At 40.0% G+C, this 24013-nt stretch overlaps 1 protein-coding gene across 1 annotated transcript; it reads left to right on the top strand.

Moving 5' to 3' along the window:
- The first annotated feature begins 1770 nt into the window (after window positions 1–1770).
- On the top strand, window positions 1771–3042 carry LOC104423639. Its single transcript, XM_010036103.2, has one exon. The coding sequence runs from the start codon at window positions 1771–1773 to the stop codon at window positions 3040–3042; it is 1272 nt and encodes a 423-aa protein (XP_010034405.2).
- The last annotated feature ends 20971 nt before the right edge of the window (window positions 3043–24013 follow it).

Consider the following 24013-nt stretch of genomic DNA (forward strand, 5'->3'; position numbering starts at 1 on the left):
ACATATAATGCTTTTTTTGAAATTGAAAATGACTTTTTATCTTTTCAAATTTTGAAGGAAAAGTCACGAGTAGAAATTAAAAGGGGAAAAAAAATCTGCCCAAAAAAGGGGTCTTGAGTGTCAATTTCACCAGACTATTAAAAAAATATATCACGATGTCATAGTTTATAAACCATTTATCATAAAAGTAAATAATGACATGGAACTTAATTTGTCACCTAGTACTCCATCAAGGGACCTTTCTTACATTATTTTAAAAGTATTATAACATGATTGAATAAATTGAACCATTTACTATGAAGCAAACACTTCTAATAAATTCAAATGTTAAATAGATGTATTTGAAGATTAAGTCATTCCCACCTCTTTTTTCGAATTGAGTGCCACAAACTTCTTATGATTCCTGTATCCTTGGAGATACTACCACTTGAACATAAGCCGTTAATCATGTGGCATTCATATACGGGGCTCATATGATTAACAGTTATGATAGATACGATCGATGTAGATTTACATCCATGCATCAAATGGTCCTACCATTATGATGCTTTATGCATGCTCAAACACCTAATTGAAAATTAATCTAAATTTTTTTTCTCAAAAATCCGTCATCGAATGACGGACATATAGAACATCCTAATTTTGTTTTTTGTTTTTTTTTTTTTTTTTTTTTTTTTTTGGTACTTGGAAGATGAGTTGTCTAATTTGTTTAGCCTTATCCTTCTTAGTTTCTTTGTTCATGTTCTCCAACTATCATACTTGGTAAACTTTTGCCAGATTTGGTGCTCCAACGCCCAATAGGAATGAAAAATTTGGCTAGACTCGTCCTATTATTACATTGCCGCAACACGCGGTGCCTAGTATCCACCATTTACGGCTAGGTGATTATATACATACTCATACTTATTACCCAATAGAGAATGGAGTCTCGAAATGGCAAATTCTCCGGATCACTTACTATATTCTCAAAAGGATTTTCCTGTTAAGCACCTGAATAAAGAATATTTGTTGTTTTCCACGCGCTTTCTATCTTGGATAAGATGCAAACAATGCATAGAAAATGAAAATATTTCCTTATTAAGTAGGCCACCAAAACCTTCTCAAAATTCGTTTTCTCCTATCCGAGCGTGTTTGGACCAGCACTTTTTCTAAATCGCATGAAGTTCATCATTGATCAATTGATGTTGCTAAGAGAAGCATACTTGTTTTTTGAAGGATAAATCCTAATAAAATTTCTTGATCCTTGAAATTATTTGTATAATTTTTTTCTCATAAAATCCCAAATATTATGGTGAACAAAGGATTAAAAAAAAAACAAAAGAGGAAAATGATTATGCTGGAACATGAAGAGCTTTTTTTTTTCTTCCAAGTTCCAGGCGTAGGACTATTCCAGCTGCCAAACATGGCAATACCCGTATGAGAGAGCGCGCAACGAACAACTAATCCATCGTCATATAGAAGCCCACTCACTCTCATATTTGCACATTCAAAAACCCCTGCTTCTTCGTCGTCTGCTTTCTGATTCGTCTGCTTCCTCTCTGCCCTTCTCTCTCTCTCTCTCTCTCTCTCTCTCTCTCTCGGTGAGGGAGAAATTCTCGACCTTTCTGAGTTTCTACCAACTGTTTGCGTTTTCTCTCTTCGATTTCGCTCTGTTTTTCTGCTTTTTTCTTCGGTGATTATCGGAGAGAATCCCGCGAAACAGTATCTGGCAAGGTCTGCGACAAGATTTTCTCGAGCGGACGAGTGTTGGGAGGGCACATGAGTTGTCACATGGCCAAGAATCTACTGCGGAGAGAGCCATCATTGGCGATCGGTAACGGCTCGGGGAAAGCGAGACGTCTTGGGTATTGTCTCCGAGAAAACCCCAAGAAATCGTGGAAATTCTTGGGGCTGATGGAAAATGCCCAAGAAAATCCGTGCTCGGTCTGCCACAAGCGATTCAGGTCCACGACAGCTCTGTTTGGCCACATGAAAATTCACTTGAGCAAGGACGACGAGCGCTGCGACTGGTGCGCGGACCGTGGCAAAGGGTCCGGGTCAATGAAATCTTGCCAGGATCGTGCGAGGCCGATCCACGACGGGGAGAGATTGAATTTGAGTCTCTCCAGTGAAGATCGCTATGTGGGCTTGAGTAAGAAGACCAAAGGTGATCTCCTGCTTAGCGTTTTATTTGACGACGAGGCAATGCACATGACCAGGAGGAAGAGGACACCGCGAGTCAGCTTCGATGTCGATGAAAGAACTGAGGGAGTTCTGTTTTCCGCACCAAATGGGTTTTCGCTCAGTAGCGAGGCCGAGCAAGACCAGGCAAACGAAGCAGCAGTTGAATTGATGATGATGTCCCGAGGTGAGGCGGGTTTCAATTCTTCAGGTTTGGGCATCGAACATTTCCGGAAGAGCTCGGCCCTGGAATTCATTGACATGGAAAAACTGAGGATAACTGAAGCATCCGAGGACAATGAACGCCATTCAAGAGGCTATACGAGAATGGAGCAGGAAGGGGTCGAATTGGAGGTTCCTGCCGGGATGCTTTGTGGGGCTTGGGAAGTTGAGCACAAAATGCGTGAAGCAGCCAGATCAGACGAACAGCCAACGTATGAGGTAGCGATGATGGATCGTGACATGATGCAAATTGCGCGTTCTGATTCGAGAGCTAAAGCAGAACTATGGATTGAACCAGGGTTAACTTCACACCGAGATAATGTCTGCGCTGAGGAATCCCCAGTTTTCAGTGAATTGGGTGAGCAAAAGAAGCATAAAAGCAAGGACACTGAGAGCTACAAACAGGATGCTCCAATCGATGCTTCTTGGGGGATTGAAGGGAATCGTGGATGTGCGGAACCCGAGAGCCTCAAGAACTACTCAGAGATGGTGAAAAGGCACAGATGCTCAATATGCCGCAAGGATTTCTCATCGGGCCAAGCTTTGGGCGGTCACAAGAGGGCTCATTACGTGAAGAATCCTGAAACCAATGCAGAAATGCCGACAACCGCAGCCACACAGCAAAGGCTCGGAGACATAACTAACATGGTTGATCTTTAGCCTCTCAGTACTGTTTGGAAAAAAGAAACAAAGTTTGATATTGCTGCTAGTGTTGTGTTCAAGTGATGAATCGGTGCGACAGAGGCAAGCACAGATCAGATGATGGCGAGCTCGATGTGCAGCTTAGTCCATTTATTTGTTTCTGGCAATGAGCTTTCTAGACTTGGGTTTTTTTACCCTCTTTTTTTTCTCTCTCTTTGTTGAAGCTTAGTCCATCCATATTTTCTATTCTGATTTCTCTGTTAATACAGATGGATACATTCCTTTGGCATTCTCATGTCAATGTTCTTGCCATTGTTATTGGATGAAATAATCTGAACTGGTTATCATTCTAGCTTCTTGTTTACATGGCTTGATTTTCAAAGATGATACAGCTGATCATCATCCTTTGTGTGGTTTTTCTTTTTGATCTTTTGCTCATTTTCCAAAATGTGGTCGAGAGCAGAACCTCCTGGCCATCTCATCTGATTCTTCTGCTCTAGTCACCTGGTAAAGAGAGGACACAGCCTGCCCCTTCCAGTTTTTGATAGAAAGTGGACACGTAATCGAAGAAGTTTTTGAAGTTTTTTTGTATACTTTCTTTATCACACGACATGCTGACATAATATTAGACTCCTAATCAAGTAATATGGTTCTCAATCACAATATACTCCAGAATATTACAATAATAAAGAGCAATGATTAAACTTTGATATCTTGTCAAGCCATATAGCTATTTGCATAACAGTTGATGATGCAGAAAATCTGGCTTATGCCTCTTCTCTCCTCTTCTTGTTCCCCCTTTGCCCCCTCCATGGTCAAACTTTTTTCATGTGATCTTCAATTGCTAGATAAAATACTTTATCAACTTACATTCCTGTACTGGGTTTGTAACCTGTGCTATGCACCCGAATAATGCGCAACATGGTTAGGAAAAGATGACGGAAAAGAATTTATGACACGATTTGGGAAACAGAATAAAATGATTACATGGAAAAAATTTACAACTTCGAAACTCAAGATATGTACATGGATAATACTATTAACGATGAATTGGCTTAAAGTATTTTCAATAAAAATTAGTCTAATAATAAAGAAAAGAGATTTATATCACGTAGATAATGCTTAACTTCCTAATAGAATAGTCAATTTTAAACTCATACAAATGTTTTAGCTGGAATTCTCATAATATTTTTTTCAATTTGGGATTACTTTGCTAGGATTTTTTAGGGACTCCAATACACATTATGCTTTTCATGTTGGAATGGATAATGTCCAATACTTTTGATTAATCTCCTTTATTTTTTCTTTTGAGTTGAGCTTTTAGTATTTTCCAATAGGAAACAAATTGTGTTAATTTTCTTAATTAACCAACAAAAATGTATTTTTGACTTGTTCCATTTATTGGGCATGTCACACCCCGATCCTCGAGCGCGTGTCCATCCCTCGGTGGTTGATAAATTTGCAACGTTCTAGGACGCATCGTCGACCCGTTCAATTTTTAATGCACATGCGAAAGCGAAACAATACCCCTGACAACAACTAACACGGGATAGAAAAACAGGAAACACATTCACAACCAAAACATTTTTATAAACATCCTGATTTATATACAACAAAAGACTAAGTCAAAAAAAGTCTCCCCAAGCAGAAAAGCCTACAAGTCCTCTAGGCACTCAAATCCCTAACTGAAAACTCCAAGGTCTCCTAAGGATTTGGGTCCACCACTGCACCACCAAGAGGGTCAGTTGTACCCGCGCCAAAAGAAACTTCTAACACCAACACAAGGACCTCAAAATCCTGCAAGAGACCCTCTCTATGTCCATTGAGCCTACGACGAGACCATGGTCTGAATTGATGGGTACCCTCTAAGGTAGACTCGCATCAACCCAGACGATGGTCCTCACAAGTTCATAAACCCAGACTCCATGGCCCTTGGGAATAGGGATATCGATGACCTGCTCAATAATCCTCTTGGGCTGGCCAAAACATTCCGGAGGTTCGTCATCTAAGAACCTAAAAAGGTTGAGCTCACGACGAGGTGAGACAATATCTCAGCAAGTTCAACCCCTAAACTCCGACTATGAAGGAAATACGCCTAGAGACAACTATATGTCACGGGCCGAGAGATATACACACAAGTCAGAAGACTTACCTTGCCTCAGTTCTCTCCTGTACATTAGTACAGTTCATAATCTCAACCAATCCATTCCATCCAATCGATCAATTCGATACAAGGAATACCATCTATCACTCAATACCATCTATCAATCGATACCATATGTCAATTCATCGATACAATCACTGCTCACACAAGCTTAAATAGATGGTTATAGCTCTCACAAGCTGATATATAGGTGGTAGTTCACACAAGCTGATATATAGGTTGTACCTCGCATAAGCTAATATATAGGTGGTAGCTCGCATATATTATAGCTCACCCAAGCCGATATAGTATACTGCTCTCACAAGCTAACATATCAAAGCTTACTTAGGCTGATATAGTATACTACTCTCATAAGCTGACATACAATAATACTCGCACAAGCTGATGATTTACTAAGGCTCACACAAGCTGAAATACGATAAAGCAATCCCGGCCAAAGACATTGTGCTCTACACACCAATTCCTCAATTAAAATAATGAATTTTGCCTTATATAATCGTGTTAAAAACGCCCGATAAAAATAATCGTGTGTGGGTACATGGTCGGTCTAAGCCAAAATGCTATATCTTTCTTTTCAAAAATCACACTATTTAATATAGTGTCTAAAAACATCTTTGGCATTAAAAACCGACACCCCGATATTTTCTTATTGGGATAAATACCAAAAATTTCAATCACCACTCAATTTGCACAAAATCAGTACAAAATTTCGGTCAACAGCTATCCCAGTATAATTTTCCAAAAATAATAAATAATTAAATAAATACAATTAAATACCAAAAATGCAAACTTAGGGGGCGGGAATGCTTAATTAACCTCCCGAACGGGTCAGGAAAATTTCCGAACCCATCTAGATAAATAGCACAAACGAATAATTAAATCTATCCATTCTAACCACCTAATATGCACAAACGAATAATTAAATCGCTAATTCATTCTAACTAACCACATAAACCATACTTAGCCTAAATTAATCACCCATTAAACGTCAGTAACTCCCTAAGCGGAGTTTAGCAAGTAAACTTACCGGTTTAGCAATCCGGTGAGTCCACGACAACGGCGACACGGAGATGAGCGACAAACCTCCTAGCGGCGACGCCAAACAAGGCCTAGAATAGGCCCGAAATGGCCCATGAAGGCTCACGGCTGGGCTAGGATTCTGATTCTGTCCTAGGCCGAACAAGTTGGAACCAGCGGCTGAAATGGCAAAACAGGTGGACCGATGGCTACAACAGGCGACGACGGGCGACAGCGGCTGCTCTGGCGACCTGAACGACAACCAGGGGACTTTGACGATGTCCTAAGATGGCTCGAGGGCACGGCTGGGCGTGACAGGAGGCGAGACGGGCAAGACGATCGCGCAAGGGACTCGAGCAGCTGCTCGAGCGAGCGACAGCGCTAGACGGTGGCTCCGATGGCTTGGCGGGCGTGCAACGGCTAGGAGGAAGGGGCTGCTCGATTTCTCTGGTTTTTGGGAGTTCAAAAGGTGACAACCATGGAGAAAGCAAGCTTAATGAGGAAGAATGAGACAACTGAAGATTGGAAGGTCCCTCAAAGCCTCCAAAGTCTACCCTTCTATCCTATTTGTCCCTTAGCAAGGCCCCACCAGCCATGGCTGTCATCCATGGCCCCTTGGCAGCTTAAGACTTGGTCCAAATGTTCCCTCCCCCATGGTGTACGAATTTTGCACCAAATTCCCCCAAATCCACTTCAATTCTCCTTCAATTGGATCTAAATCGGTCCCATTCAAATTTATTTATTTTTGGTAAAGAGCATTCAACATTTCCTCCCAACTGGAATCCCAAAAACATGATAAAAAAACGGCCCTACTTTGAAAATTTGCCGAAAATCTCGATTTGCAAAATAATTTTTGGAGGATGAGTCGACGCTCCTAAAATGAATCGTGATATGACAGAACTTTTAATTTCTAAAATCAGGTTTAAATTCGCAATTAATTTCAATTTGGCATGATTTTAGCGTGACCTAACCTACCGAGTAACTTTTAGAAATTTTTAGTGCAATTGACCTGTGGTCAATTATTTTCGAGTCACATTATACATCTTCGACACATTGATAACTCTCGATTTTCGTGAAAATCTCGAGATTTCAAATACGAACACAAGGTACCAAAATGACAAAAAAAATCGGTCTAGTGCTGATCGACGAGAATTTTGCAATTAAGTGAAATCACCCACACGTAATCGCATGGCTCAATCGAGTCGACCTATCTCTGGTCTTTAATCAATTTTTAAATGTGCCGTAATGATCCTTGCAGACTAGCACAATCAAGCAGTCAATTTCTAGTCGAATTCTCAAATCTATTGCGTTAAAATCCCTTAACGGCTTCACCAGATAGACTAATTATCTCGTGAGTGATCAGTTTACTAAATAAAACTATAGGCGCGTCGATGAAAAACCCGATTCATTTAATTGAAAACAGAACTGGAAATTCAAGATGTCACATGGCATATCCTTGATCTTTTTTGCTTTGGCATATGAACAAAAATTTTATACTAACACACATATATCGCTTTGATGAAATGGTTCGTGTCATAGATCTTTATCAAATATCCAATATTGCTCAAGAGATGGGAATCCATCTCTACATTTTTCATGTTTGGGAAAAAAAAAATTCAAATGTGGATTTGGTGTCCCCATGAAAGAAAATTCCTCAGGAAGTGCGGAATTCGATTACCTTACAATAAATGGTATCAAGATTTTCATAGACACCTTAAAGACTTTTCAAGTTTGACCGACTTTGTCCCGCGATCAATTTTTGTTGAAAACTCGACCATGCTACTGCGATTAAATAAAATTTGTCGACAACTTTTCGAAGGTACCAAATTTTCCCCAATTTGGCATTGTCTTCAGACAAACTTAAGAAATCGACCAGATCTCCCAAAGCAAGAATCAACTCCAAACAAGCTAGCAATGGGTCAATATATAAGTGATTATTAACTTCCGTAACTTCGCTTGGAGTTCTTCAGCAACTAATTTAAATTTGTTGCTTAAGTGATCAAAAAAAACAACCCGATACTCATTTAAAATCTTGAAATCAAAAACTTGATTTGAGCATATATTTGAAAACTAGAAATCGCAATTTTTCCAATAGCATGAGAATGACGCGAATCTGATATTGGACCAAAAAGTTATGACTTTAGGAAAAAGATACCATGAAAAATTAAAACAAATAATCAGGTTGTGCCACTTTACCCACCCTGATTCAACTGGGCCGGGGGTTATCCGTTTGAGGGTGACTTGGGCCAGGGTCATCCGGCCCAGGGTTACTCTGGTCCAAGTTTACTAAGCCCAGGTCATCCCATCCCTTTTGCGCATTTTTAACTATGTCCACAATTTTGACGCGAAGAGTTCTATTTTCTGGCTTTCAGTTTGATACTCACTTTGATTCAATTTTCTGTTGGAGATTTCGACGATATCCGGAATGAAGGTGCGGAAACTCTTTTAATAAATGTGATAATGGTTATCATGCTGAGGTAATAACTTGAAAATAAAATACATTGTGGTTACGCTGAGATAAAAATGGAGTTTACATATCAAAGTAGTCGTTATTTTACTGAAAAAAATCTTGAAAATTCCATAATTTCTCTGTGCGGTTATTCTGCTTGCTTTAATTTTTACATTAGAATAATCCTGCGAATGTCACGATTTTCTCAAAATTTGTTGGAAAAGTCACCGTTACTTTCATGAAACTATTTTCAGCTTTCAAAGCCAGTCTTATGGGAATGAAAGGACAAAACACCCCTTGTCTATAGGCCAAATAATAACATGGTTCCATCATTTTCAAAACTAATTATGCATCGTCAAATAAACATCATTTGATTAATTGTAATTTAGGACACATTTACAGCCTTTGCACATCATACTAGGGGTGTGCAGAACAAATCACTGAAACTAGAAACCTTCTTGACCGGACCAGACCGATCGGTTCGATTTGATTCTTGAGAGTATCAATCCAATTCCCGGTTTCTAAAAGTGAAATCGGTGTTCGAGCGGTCTGATTCCTAATTCTATTAAAAACTAGACTAGACTGACTACATATATTTTTTATTATTATTTCTTCTAAAAAGTTAGTAACAAGTGAACGATATATTATCTTGTCCAATGGTACCACAAGTTATGGCACAATAACTCTTCACTCATTGTCACTTCTGTCAATATCTTAAGATTTGAGTTAATGGTCACTCTTTAGTGAGAAAAAAGAAGTGGCCGATTCCATTAGATTGGACCACACCGGACCGAAACTAATGGTCCAATCCGATTCCTAGTCCTAAAAACAAACAATCTAGTCTCCATTTGCCAAAATTGGGAATCGGGAACCGATCAACCCTATGTCATGCATATTTTCAAAAATAGGAAGCACACATACAACGCAAAGACATCGAGGGAATAAAATGTGAGGAATTTTCAACTAATTGTGTTTTTTGAAAAATATACAAAAAAAAATCGCATTCCTAACTTTAGGAAATTGCTTTGATTATTAATTCAAGCAATTAATTTGAAAATTGTGATATGGAAGAGGTGTTCTATGATCGATAACCCTCACCCACATGTCACTTAGCCCACAGATGTAGATCTTTGGGAAAAGTACAAAACAAGTCTTGAACATATTGCATTGGTATTAATTCAGTTTTACATCTTTTCACATAGGTATCAATTTAGTCTATCAAACTAATTTTGGCTAGCCGGCATTGACGTGGATGCTGGCCAATGTTGGTCATCTGACTAATATTGATGTGGCAATTTTTTTAATAATTTTTTTTTTCGAATTTTTAATATTTTATTCTTTTTCCTTTTCCTTTTCTTTTCTATCTTTTTCCTTTAGAACCTCACCAGCCGTTGTGTGAGAGCCACAAAGCCCTCCCCGATGGTCGGCGAGGGTCGCAGCCCTAGCCTAGGGCCTCGGGCAAGGTGGCTTCACATGGATCTAGGTGAAGCTACTAGGCGAGGTCAGAGTGAGGTTGGCCTTGCTTGCAGCCCTAGGCAAAATTGCTTGCTCTTGGCATTGGGTGAGGCCCGCAACCCTCGCCAACCACTATGGGGAAAGTTCAACAAGGAATAAGAGAGAAAAGAAAAGGAAAAATAATATTAATAAAAAAATTGAAAAAAATAAAATGAAATAATTAAAAATTATCATGTCAACATTCTATATTATTACCAATTGGTTAAAATTAGTCGAATGAACTAAATTAGTATCAATATGAAGATGTTTAGAACTGAATTGGTTCAATTTAAAATTTTAAAATTAAATTGACACAAATGCAATAGATTTAAGATTTTTTTTTTTGTACTTTTCCGTGGATCTTTTGAGTTTGTAAAATGATGAGTTTGTTTCACACATGTACAATAATTGTTCAATCAGTCAAGCTTTCTTTTAAATTGTGACTTCATCTCTTATTTTGATCTTTAATTTCCAATTTTCGAACTTCGGAAAACCTTTCCATCGTGGTGCTTCTCGGATCCTGCTTCCGTGGAGAGGCTACAATTCGATTTCCATATTGCTACCACAACGAAGACATCAAAAATCCATATTTTATCATTGGTGGTTGCCGCCGTCGTCTGCTAGGCGCCAGCCATCGTCTGTCTTAAAAAGTCGATTCTCGCCGCCAGTAGCCAGTCATCAGTCGTACTCATAGTCGACTGTGGCTAACTTCTTATTGCCATTGCCACTGTGAACTATTTTTTTTCTAGAAGGTTCAAAATATATCGTCATCCAAACAATTTAAAAGAAGCCTCATTGCCCGAATAATATTACTTAAAATAGGAATTCATGTGAATTCCTTGTTCATTGCAAAAACGAGGTTCTTTTTCTTGATAAGTGAGTACCTATATTGATCGAAACGGAATTGACATGGCATGAGAAATTCCTAGGTGATTGAGATCAACATCCCACTATGGAGTCAAATGGCAAGAGAGTGAAACTAATATAAATCATTGAACTCTAGATGAAACTAAAATTTAAATACGAAAACATAAACCTTGAATTTACATCAAAATGGCTATTTCTCTCCATTTTCCTTAAATAATTAAACCTGAAGCATAGATCAATTTTGGCCTAATCACCACTTACGTGTCTCTATTTTTGCATATATCATTCGCGGACCTTTAAGCAAAGTCCTATATTAAAAAGACTAAAGGCCCTCCTTGCAGAATCATTTTAGTGTCTTGTTTAGAGTTTGAGTGGTTTGGCTTTTAGTTAAGTTGAATTTTTTGGGTAGATATGAAAATTTGTTATTTAAGGATGGGCATTTTTTAAACGAGAATTTCATCTTTGGAAAGAAAATAGTAATATCGTAAATAGGGACATGAGGATATTTCGTATGAATATTCAAAATGGTCTACAAGATTTTAAAAGCAGGTATTTATTTGGTACTTTCACAAGTGGGGATATGTAAGCGATAATCAAGGTTAAATATGATTTTAGTATTTTCTTTCTTCTTTCTTTTTTGTTCACGAATTCACAGTGCGACTGGAAAAATGGGAAGAATCAGTATTAGGCAGGATCTTCATGAAAGCGATGTGGAGAACTCTCAAATGTGGAAATTTTCAGGACCGGTGAGGTTGAAATTTTATGTCTTTTTCTCGGTAATCTGGGGGACTTAATCCAGTTGCTCAACAACTACTGACAGTTTTGAACTTGCCTTGTACCTCAATTTCGGTTGATATTCTCACGTTTTACCCAGATTAGGCTTTGATTAAGATTAAGATTCCCTATGCACATTGTACTCACTGAGAAAATTAAAAGAGAAAAACAGAGCCTGAATTGAGAAGGGGCCAAAAGTAAGAGCAAATCTTTTTTTCTTTTTTACCTGTTACACATGATACCACTCCGCTTTAACCATTTAATTATGTAAACCTTAAGTGAAACTTATATCATTTAATAATCAAGATAAAATATGCTCCAACTGTATATAAGAATTTTTTTCAAAGGTCAAGGATTAGAAATTATCCCGTCCTCAATTGAATGAATAGGAACCATGGAGAAATTTTACTAGTGCGATAGAAAGCGAAGGGATGACAAAGATGTTGAGAAAATGATATTGGAGAATCAAAGAAATGGAAGTGAAAAATCCCACCTTTATTGTTATACTATTTTTTATTTGCCGAACCTCTACACTATGACATAATTGCCATTCAACTTTGGAGCATTCACTCGTATTGTTCAGTGGGTTGGGGTGGTGATACTGTAGATACAAACTAATAGCCACTATAATTGAGTGTTACACAGAATTTGGTCTGCCTAATTCACTGTGTTCGCCCTAATACTCGACCACAATGGCCAGAAGCTAAGGCGATCACAAGGTAAGTCCTCAGTTCTTGTGGATGACTGCGTAAACTCTTCATGGTACTCCAACCGGTGCAATGTTCCATATGTCCCTGGCATACTCTGTTGAGAATTACTGATCCCCGAAAAACCGGATTCGACACTAAATCGAACCCCTAAATCAATGCGGAAGACGAGCCCGGGAAAAACAACACGTATCACCGATCCTAAAGCACACCACGGATTCGAGCGTACCTTTTAGCCACAGATTAGACACCGACGCCGTTAGAGGAAGAGAAACTTGATTCTGTTCGATCCGGTGAAGCAAATTGGCCTACGCGCTTCACTGTTTTCCTTTTTGCTTTGAAGAAAAACGAGAGAGAGAGGGAGTGTTCGTTGAGAGAAAAAAAAACGTACGTTTTTTTCTAAAACAAAACGGTGTGTTTTTCTCTCTCTCTCCTCCCTTTTATACCTCTCTCCTTCCACAGGCCTTATTCCCGTGGGTCGGGCTTCCTGGGCCCAACTTGGGCGGACGGGCCTTAAGCCCAATACTAATAAAGCCTTCATCTCCCACTCGCACATGGTGGGCCAAACAGGATTCTCTTTACCTCTTTTCAACATTCATACCGGTGAATAATCCGTGCGACCGGCATACTTTGAGAGCTCGTTGCTATACCTGTTAGGAATATATAGCAGCTCATAATAGGCGTCACACTCTGAGTAGATTTAGTATGCAGTACCCTAGATCGATCGATCACATGTTATATCTCTCTTGATCTCTTTTAAACATGATATATATATTGTATTCACAATTACAGTTATCACAAAGATAATCATAATTGGTCGACCAGCGAATACAAAAACTACAATGTGATTCTCCAAAATCGATCTTCCTCTTTCCTTCAAACTCTCAATTTCAGTTCAGCTTGCTTTTCTAGAATTGTCCCATTAGATCAAATCAACTCATGACCATTGGCAACATCCTAAGAAAGCAAACACTAAATAGAAACCTTGAGAATAAGTAAAAGTCATGAGGGCACTAAAATTGAGGAACTCTTTTCCTCAAAAGTCTCACACGTCATAAAAGTTGAGATTAAACTTTTTGCCACTCTTTCTTGGTCGGCTCATGCATACGTAGTATGAAATACGTATTATGATATTAACTCATTTCCCATGGAGCGTATGTCTACACCTTTCAATACCGTATAGATGATAGTTCAGACATACTGAATGTCTAACTTGAGTTCACGTATCTACTCATTTACAAAATTCATCAGAACTCACATCTGGCATCTTAGACAGATAAAGTAAAACATGTGAGGTATTTTACTTTTGGACATAGTAAGTATTATGTCCTCATCTTAACACTCGCTTAAGGCGACATTCGTATTTTAAGCTTGAGCTCTCGATTATCACCTAGATAATAAGCTTAAAAACAGTCTCATCTCTATTTATCACACAGTAAATAGAGGCGATTACCCGTGTGAGTGGGCTAATCTTTTATCTATCCGACATACTTTCTCAACATAAAGTAATGCACTGAGCATTAAGATGCATAAAGATCAAACAAAGATTCATAAGCATTAATAATGAAACAACACTAGTTCATAAATGTGAACAACTTAGGGAAATTACAATCCAAAGACATCGGACTCTACGCAATCCTAGAGATTTTACATGACCACAAAACACATCTCTAGGTATTGGCTTTGTCATAGGATCTACTACCATTCTATGCGTAGATATATACCGTAAGTTCACATCCTTTCGTGCAACCATATCTTTTACAAAGTTATACTTTGTATCTATATGTTTGGTCTTGCCATGATACTTTGGATCTTTGGTATATGCTATAGCTGCTTGGCTATCACAGTTAACCAATAATTGATTTGCAGCTTTCTCAATAACACCTAAATGATCCAAGAATCTCTTAAGCCAAACTGCTTCTTGTACTGCTGCTGATAATGCCACGAACTCAGCTTCCATCGTGGATAAGGCTATGCAGGTTTGCTTCTTACTACTCCATGATATGGCGCCATTGCTCGCAAGAAAGCAAATCCCGAGGTAGATTTTCTTTCATCTAAATCTCCTCCCCAATCAGCATCTGAATAGCCTTCAAGTCGCAGATCCTTTCCTTGGTAATTCAACTTGTAATCAGCAGTTCCCTTCAGATACCTCAGTACTCTCTTAACGGCCTTCCAATGTGCTAGACCTGGATTGGATTGGTATCTGCTCACCATTCCAACTGCAAAACATATGTCGGGTCTTGTACACATCATAGCGTACATCAAGCTCCCAACAGCACTTGGATAAGGAACATGTTTCATTTGTTCCTTCTCTTGTGGAGTCCTTGGACACAGTCTATGGCTCAATCCTTCACCTTTTGCAATAGGAGTGTCTATAGGTTTACAATCTTGCATACGAAATCATTCAAGAACCTTATTTATATAGGTTTCTTGCGAAAGAGACAATGATCTCTTCGAACGATCTCTTGAAATCTTAACTCCAAGAATGTATGCAGCCTCACCCATGTCCTTCATCTCAAAGTTGGAAGACAACCAACTCTTGACAGTCTTAACAAACTCCATATTGCTTCCGGCAATTAGTATATCATCAACATATAATGATATGATCACAAATTGATCCTTGGATCTTTTGATATATACACAATGATCCTCATCAATCATTGTAAAATCATATGCCATCATGGCATTATGAAAACGTATATACCATTGTCTTGATGATTGCTTAAGACCATATATCGACCTCAAAAGTCGACATACTTTTTCTTCTTGGCCTTTCACTATGAAACCAGCAGTTGTTCCATATATATTTCTTCCTCTAATTCTCCATTGAGGAAACCAGTCTTTACATCCATTTGATGTAACTCAAGATCCAGACTAGCCACTATTGCCGAATAATGCGAATCGAGGTAAATCTCACTACAGGGAGAAAACGTATCTTCATAATCAATTTCTTCCTGTTGATTATACTCCTTCGCCACAAGGCGAGCCTTATGCCTTTCAATCGAGCCATCAGTCTTTCGCTTTATTTTGAGAACCCATTTGTTCCCAATAGCTCTGCATCCTTTTGGCAGATCAACCAGTTCCCAGACTTGGTTTGATTTCATCGACTCAATTTCCTCTTCCATTGCATTAATCCATTTTTCCTCACTAGGGCAATTCAGAGCCTCATTTATATTTCTTGGCTCATCCTCATCTTGTGGAGCAACCATAAAAGTTTCCCTTCAATGTCAAAACGTCGACGGGGAATACTTTGGCGACTTGTTCGCCGTATGGGAGATTGTACACTTTGCACATCATCCCCCATCATGCTCCCACTTGGATTAGGTAATGATGATGTCGTCTCATCATGTGGTTGCAATTGAGAATGAGTTGAATTCAATTCAGCACTTCTCATATTACTCCCACTTGGACGAACTCCACTAACATCATTATCCTGATCCAAGGTCTCAAATAGAGAACAATCTTCCCTATTTCGCCCTTCTTAGGAAATTCATCCTCTAAGAATGTGACATCTCGTGATTCAAACTCGTTATACTCCCACTTTCCTGCTCACCTATGAACACATATCCTTTCGAGTGTTCGAGTACCTTATGAAAATACTCTTCTTTCCTCTAGGGACCCAATTTCCCAAATTTGTGAGAGGACTCATGTGTATAGGCGGCACAACCCCATGGCTTAAGAGAACTTAAGTCCGGTTTTCTACCCGTCCATAACTCATATGGAGTGGAAGTAACTGATTTGGAAGGCACACGGTTAAGTATATAGGCAGCAATTAACAACGCATCACTCCAAAAGGTAATAGGTAAGTTAGCATGCGCCATCATAGACCTAACCATTTCCAGTAGGGTTCTGTTTCTTCTCTCCACAACACCATTTTGTTGAGGAGTATATGGAATAGACAACTGTCTCTCTATTCCTTTTTCATCACATAATTTTCTGAACTCATCAAATAAATATTCTCGACCTCGATCGGATCTCAATTATTTTATTTTCTTGTCTAATTGATTCTCTACCAAGTTCATAAACCTTTTAAAACAACTTATTGCTTCAGATTTATGAGAAATCAAATAGACATATCCGAATCGAGTATAATCATCAATAAAAGTGATGAAATAAACAGCCCCATGCCTTCCTTTCACATTCATTGGACCACAGACATCATAATGGATTAAATGCAGAGGAAATTCAGCTCTTTTCCCTTTTCCAAATGGTTTCCTTGTCGTTTTCCCTTCTAGGCAATGCTTACATATGGACAAATCGATTTTTTCAATATTGCCCAACAAGCCCTCTTTGGCTAGTCTATTCATACGCTATTGGCCAATGTGACCAAGTCTAGCATGCCACACATTCACATCATTATCATATTTATTGGGAGACGTGAGAAGGGAATAACAAACATTAGCATTAACATAATCAATATCTAATACAATAAAACCATCCAGAAAATAACCATAGTAATTTGTATCCAAAAACAAATTCACACCTCTATTACAGAAGTTCATATTAAAACCTAGTCTAACCAACACTAAAATAGACACTAAATTCTGACGAATCTCCGGAGCATACAAAGACATCATGAAGGAACAAAGTGCGTCCACCACGCATATTCAGTTGGCATGTGCCAATTCCTTTCACTTCAGCTCGGAGTTGTTTCCCACATAGATCCACTTAGTTCCGGTTGGTACTCGTCGAAATTCCACGAAGGATCCTCTATCCTTCGCTACATGGTCCGTTGCTCCCGAATCCACAGTCCACAAAGGATTAGACTCGCTTAAGAACATAGAACTCGACACAAAAGTAAAGTTCTGAAAAGTACAAGGGTGCATACCTTCTTTGGCTCACGACAGTCGCGAGCATAGTGACCCTTCTTGTCACAATTGTAGCATTTCACCCTTGCAAGCTTTTTCATGCGGGGACGCTTCCCTCTTTCATGTTGGTTAAACTTGGGTTTCTTCCCTGAAGGACCTGCTTCTTCCTTGCCTTTCCCCTTATCAAACCAGTTAGGGCGCTTGCGCTTGGAGCTCGAAGCTCCATTTGAGCTAGAACTTGCATGATAGAGTTCAGCATCCGGCTTAGCCGCCAACAAACGGTCCTCTTCCAGCTCAAGATGACGCATTGCATCCTCAAAGGTTTTGATATTTTCATTGTGAGTCAGGTGCACCTTCATGTGCTCCCAACTCTGAGGCAAGGAACGAATCACTGCTTGCACCTGCTGCTCATTTGTGAGGACATGGCCAGCATCTTTCAGCTTAGTTATCATGTTTGACATCTTTCTAAGATGTTGCTTCATGGTCTGACCATGAGGCTTCTTATAAGAGTCAAACCTGATAGTGAGCTGCCTCGCCTAGTCACCAAAGTATGACCAAATCTAGCTGCCAATGCCTCCCACATTTCCTTGGCATTGTCAAAACGCCGAAACTCTCGCATGACGTCATTTTCCATGCTGCTCAGCAACGTGATGCGAGCTAGAGAGTTCTTTCTTTTCCACGCAGAAAAAAGCTTCTTTGTCTCTTTGTGTGCTGTGGGTTCCCTCTTCAGTTCTACCATGGTCGGGTTAAGAGCCTCAAGTGCTTCTTGCTCTTCCAGCACATACTGGATTTTCATTTGCCAAATTTCATAGTTGTCACCATTGAGCTTTTCACCTTTGTTCAGCTCAAAGAACTATGCTCTTTGTGGCTGAAGCCATTGATCTGAACAAATCAGACAAATATGCACGAATTATTAATGCCTATCATTTATGTATCCCTATTTACATAGACCCATCATATTAATGAATAATTTCAAGTAAGGCTTCAGAATCAAAAGGTCACTATGTTTCCAATCATCCTCCAAAATCCTAACTTAAAACTATCATCAATATAATTGTCTTATGCAAAATCAATTCTATGAAGCTACAAAAACTTCTAAAACTACCCACAGCTAATTACCCACAGCAACCAGCAATAACAGAAATCAATATATAATAGACATCCAATAAAACAATAATGCTTTCAATTAACACAATAAGGTAGTAATCATTACATAATATGTCCACAAATCACACTTAACATATATCAGCCAATACAACTAACACCAAGTCAGCACACGAATTGGGAAAGATCCTCTTTTGTTCAATTTCTTGATCTTTTCCCTTGAAACAATACAGTAATATTCATTTACAAAATCCTTCATAATTTTCTTATAGGAAGCAGCTCCGTTGACATCCCATATGCGATTCACCACATCTGGCCATTCAGGTGGAAGAGTGTTTATGAAAAATCGCACCATCTCTGACTGTGACATAGGACGACCATTCCATATGACCTTTTGTATCTTCCCGTTGACTTCAAGGACGTAATCAATTAAGTCACCTCTCTCCCATCGATGATCGGTCGCCTCGGCTATCAACTTAGACAGCCTTTCCTTCGTTCATCGGTAATTGCGCGAATAGGTGTGCGCAACCTGAGGGGAGGCATTTTTTCCCCGCAACAAATGCAGAAATGTTCCTGCAACAAATGCAGAATAAATAAGGGATCACAAATAATCCACATAGACTTAATTGAAAAAGAAACACATTCTTTCCCTCTTTTTTTTCTTTTTTTTTTTTTTTTTCGGGTCAACGGTCAACGGTCGTCAACAGTCAACGGTGATCAACGGTCAACGATCGTCGGACCGGTCGGACCAGACAGACCAGTCGGACCGGTCGGGCCGGAGGGGGCCGGCTCGGGCGAACCGACGGCACGTGCCGCGCGCGCGCGAGGCTGACGTCACACAGACGTCAGCCGGCACGCGCCACGCACGTGCTGGGTCTCCACGGTCGGGTCGGGTCGGGTTGCTGGCCGGTGGCCGCCCCGGCGAAAACGTCGTCGTGCTGACATCATCGATGACGTCACCCCAGCGATTATTGACCGTTGGGTGACGTCATGATGACGCGGCGGTCCGCGGACCGGGCGCGTGCCGGTTCGCCGGCCGGCGGTGCGCACGCACCGGTTCGCCGACCGGCGCGTGTGCCGCACGCACTGGGCGAGCCAGCGCTTCCGGGCGCGTTCGGCGTCGCCCGGCGGCGCACGACCTGTCTCCGGACTCGTCTCGACGTCGCATTTCTTCTTATGCTATTAGAATTCGATTTTGACTTACGAAAACATGGAAAAATGGCCGAACAGCGCTCGGGTGTCGGGATTTCTCACCCCGATCCGTACGGCCGAATTGCTTTTGCGAAAAATCAATCAAAAAACGTCAAACAAGTCGGGAAAACGTGAACTAGGGCTCTGATACCAATGTTGAGAATGACTGATCCCCAAAAAACTGGATTCGACACTAAATCGAACCCCTAAATCAATGCGGAAGACGAGCCCGGGAAAAACAACACGTATCACCGATCCTAAAGCACACCACGGATTTGAGCGTACCTTTTAGCCACAGATTAGACACCGACGCCGTTAGAGGAAGAGAAACTTGATTCTGTTCAATCCGGTGAAGCAAATTGGCCTACGCGCTTCACTGTTTTCCTTTTTTCTTTGAAGAAAAACGAGAGAGAGAGGGAGTGTTCGTTGAGAGAAAAAACGTACGCTTTTTTCTAAAACAAAACGGTGTGTTTTTCTCTCTCTCCTCCCTTTTATACCTCTCTCCTTCCACGGGCCTTATTCCCGTGGGTCGGGCTTCCTAGGCCCAACTTGGGCAGACGGGCCTTAAGCCCAATACTAATAAAGCCTTCATACTCATGGATCATTCTATCGCTGCTGAACTTGTGTGATCCTGCGGTATTCAGAATCGACATCCTCGTCCATCTCTGCAAGACAAGCGAATAAGTCGTAATTAAGCATAGAGATCATTTGCATAATGCACTCCAAAGACAGGTACATCGACATGGTTTTGTGCAATGATCACCTTTTCGTCTCAATATGCCTCGTCGACTTCTTCTTGACATTCGATGTAACTAGGAAAGTCTTTGCTCACGAGAAAATAATCTCCTCGACCAAAACCTTCGTTCCCTTCGCTTTCTATCACATTAGTAAAACCACGTAATTTCTCTAGCCAGTTATCACCTGAGGCAATTAAGTGATCTTCCAATTAGACACTTAAATGAGCTGACAAAAACTTTTGACACTAAAATGAGCACCGTATACAACTTTTGACACATCTAGTATCCAAAGAAAAAGATATGTTGGATTGAGGCTATTTCAGCTGCCAAACAGGGCATTAAGAGCGAGCAACAACAAAGGAATGACAACCAACAAATCAGTCATCATATACAAATTCACTCATTCTCACTCGTATTTGCACATTTAAAAACTCCAGAGAGAGATGTTCAAAGCCCCTACTCCTTCGTGAGCTTTATGATTCCTCTTCTTCCTCTGTAGCCTTCTCTCTCGCGCGTTCGCTCGTTCTCTAGTGAGAAAGAGTCTCGACCTTTCAGAGTTTCAACAAACTGTTAGCATTTTCTCTCTTCGATATCATTCTGTTTTTTTTTTTTTCTTTGCGGTTTTCGTGATTGGATGGCGACCGGAGAGAATCTGAAGAGAGTATATCCGTGCAGGCTCTGCGATAGGATCTATTCTAGCGGACCAATGTTGGGAGGTCACATGAGGTGTCACATGGCCATGAATCTACCGGAGAGAGAGCTGCCGTTGGTGATCGATAACAGCTCGCCAGATGAGCGACATCTTGGGTATTGTCTCCGAGAAAACCCCAAAAAGACGTGGAAATTCTCAAAGCTGAAGGAAAGTGCCCAGGAAAAGCCGTGCCCAGTCTGTGACAAGCGGTTCAGGTCGATGAGGGCACTTTTTTCCCACATGAAGATTCACTCGGGAAAGGATGACGAGAGCGGTGACCGGTGCGAAGACCGCGGCAAAGGGTCCAGGTCAATGAAATTTTGCCAGGATCACACAAGGCCAATTCATGACAGGGAGAGATTGAATTTGAGTCTCTTGAATGAAGATCACTTTGTGGGCTCGAGCAAGACCAAGAGTGATCTCCTGCTCATCGTTTTATCTGACGACGAGACAATGCGCGTGACCAGGAGAAAGAGAACACCGCGAATCGAGTATGATGTCGATGAAAAAAGGAATTCTGTTTTCGGCACCAAAGGGGTTTTCGTACAGTAGCAAGGCCGAACAAGACCCGGAAACCGTAGGAGCAATTTCTTTGATGATGCTGTCCCAAGGTGAGACGGACTTTAATTCTCCAGGTTTGAGCGTCAAACCTTTCGGGAAGGGCTTGACTCCGAATTTCTTTGACGTGGAGAAAGAGAAAGGGGGTAACCGAAACATCCGAGAGCAATGAAAGCCATTCAAGTGGCTATTTGAGAATGGAGCGGGAAGGGGTCGAAATGGAGGTTCCCGCCGGCATACTTTGTGGGGCTAGGGAAGTTGGGCTAAGAACCCTAAAGTAGCCAGGTCAGGCAAAGACGCGATGTATGAGGCGGCGATAATGGATGGTAACGTGATGGGAGGTTCTGGGTCGAGAGAAAGGGCAGAACTATGGATCGAACTGGGGCTAAATTCGTACAAAGATAAGGTCTGCACTGAGGAATCCCAAGTTCTTGGTGAACCGGTTGAGAAAAACAACACCGAGAGCTACAAACAGGAGGCTCCAGTCGATGCTTCTCAGGGGATTAAAGGGAGTCGTGGCTGCACAGAACTCAAGAGCATCAACGACGACTCGGAAAGTTGAACAGGCAGGTATGCTCGACGAGTTGCGCGAGATCGAATAACGGAGCTGCGCCCAATATTGGCGTTTGACGCCGGCCAAGGACCCTATCTCTAAGGCAGCCGTTTTTATCCCTTGTTCGTTCTTTTGATGATTTCGATTGTTCTCCTACTTCCCCGGAGTAGTCAGCGTAATCGGTCCCCATGGTGAAGTCAGCGGATTCTCTTTCATTCTACCTCGTATTCAATAGTACTACCCCTTCGTCTGTTGCTGTTTTCCTAGAATATTTTCATTGCATTTTTTGTCCGGTCAATATGTTTATGATTGATTAGCAACTCTAAGAAATACTCTTTTGGTGTTCTAGAACAATTAACTACCTTGTTTTCTATATATATATATATATATATTTATATATACATTTTATAAGTGGTGAACTGTTGTTGGGTCAAACTCTATTAAGGATAATGGCTATCGTGTAAGCGGGAAATCGACTTCAAATACCAATTCGTATGTTAAGTTGCACCAACACTTTTCATTGAATATGAACAAAGCAAAAGTAACGCATTGCAAATGGTTCCGGACTTATTAACAATGGAAGCGATTTCTCTTCTTGATCTTCCCATCTAATCTCATCAGCACACTTGACCTTCATTCTAGGGTTGATTAGTTTTGCTGTTTAGGGTGACTTATGACTCTTATCATATATTATTTGATTTCTAAGTTTTATGGAGCTCAGACTTTAATTTTTATTTAACACAAAGCACTTGAGACATTTCAAAAGATTTGGGCATATAATGTTTTTTTTAAATTGAAAATGACTTTTTTTTTATCTTTTTTCAAATTTTGAAGGAAAAGTCACGAGTAGAAATTAAAAGGGAAAAGAAAAATCTGACCCCGAAAAGGGGTCTTGAGTTTCAATTTCACCGGGCAATGAAAAAAATATTTCACAATGTCATAGTTTATAAACCATTTATTAGAAAAGTAAATAATGACGTGGAGCTTAATTTGTCACCTAGTACTCCGTCAAGGGGCCTTTCTAACATTATTTTAAAAGTACTGTAAAAGGGTTGAATAAATTGAACCATTTATTATGAAGCATAAACTTTTAATAGATTCAAATGTTAAATAGATGTATGTGAATATTAAGTCCTTCCCATCTCTTTTTTCGAATTGAGTGCCACAAACTTCTTATGATTCCTGTATCCTTGGAGATACCCGTACTTGAACCCAGGCCATTAATCATGTGGCATTCATATACGGGGCTCATATAATTAACAATTATGATAGAAACGATCGATGTAGATTTACATCCATGCATCAAATGGTCTTGTCATTACGATGCTTTGTGCATGCTCAAACACCTAATTGAAAATTAATCTATATTTTTTTCTCAAAAATCCGTAATCGAATGACTGACATATAGAGCATCCTAATTTTGTTGTGTTTTTTTTTTTTTTTGGTAACTTGGAAAATGAGTTGTCGAATTTGTTTAGCCTTATCCTTCTTAGTTGCTTTGTTCATGTTCTCAAACAATCATACTTGGTAAACTTTTGTCAGATTTGGTGCTCAAACGCCCAATAGGAAAGAAAATTTTGGCTAGACTCGTCCTATTATTACATTGCCGCAACACGCAGTGTCTAGTATCCACCATTTACGACTAGGTGATTATATACATACTCATACTTATACCCAATACAAAATGGAGTCTCGAAATAGCAAATTCTCCTGATCACTTACTATATTCTCAAAAGGATTTTACCATTAAGCAGTTGAATAAAGAATATTTGTTGTTTTCCATGCACCTTTCTATCTCGGATAAGATGTAAACAATACATAGAAAATGAAAATATTTCCTTATTAAATAGGCCACCAAAACCTTCTCAAAATTCG

Source organism: Eucalyptus grandis, chromosome 10, assembly GCF_016545825.1.
Source record: "Eucalyptus grandis isolate ANBG69807.140 chromosome 10, ASM1654582v1, whole genome shotgun sequence".
Taxonomy (NCBI): Eukaryota; Viridiplantae; Streptophyta; class Magnoliopsida; order Myrtales; family Myrtaceae; genus Eucalyptus; species Eucalyptus grandis.

Bases quoted from the DNA above. Each gene is read 5' to 3' on its own strand.
- LOC104423639 (XM_010036103.2), top strand. From the start codon at position 1,771: ATGGCCAAGAATCTACTGCGGAGAGAGCCATCATTGGCGATCGGTAAC.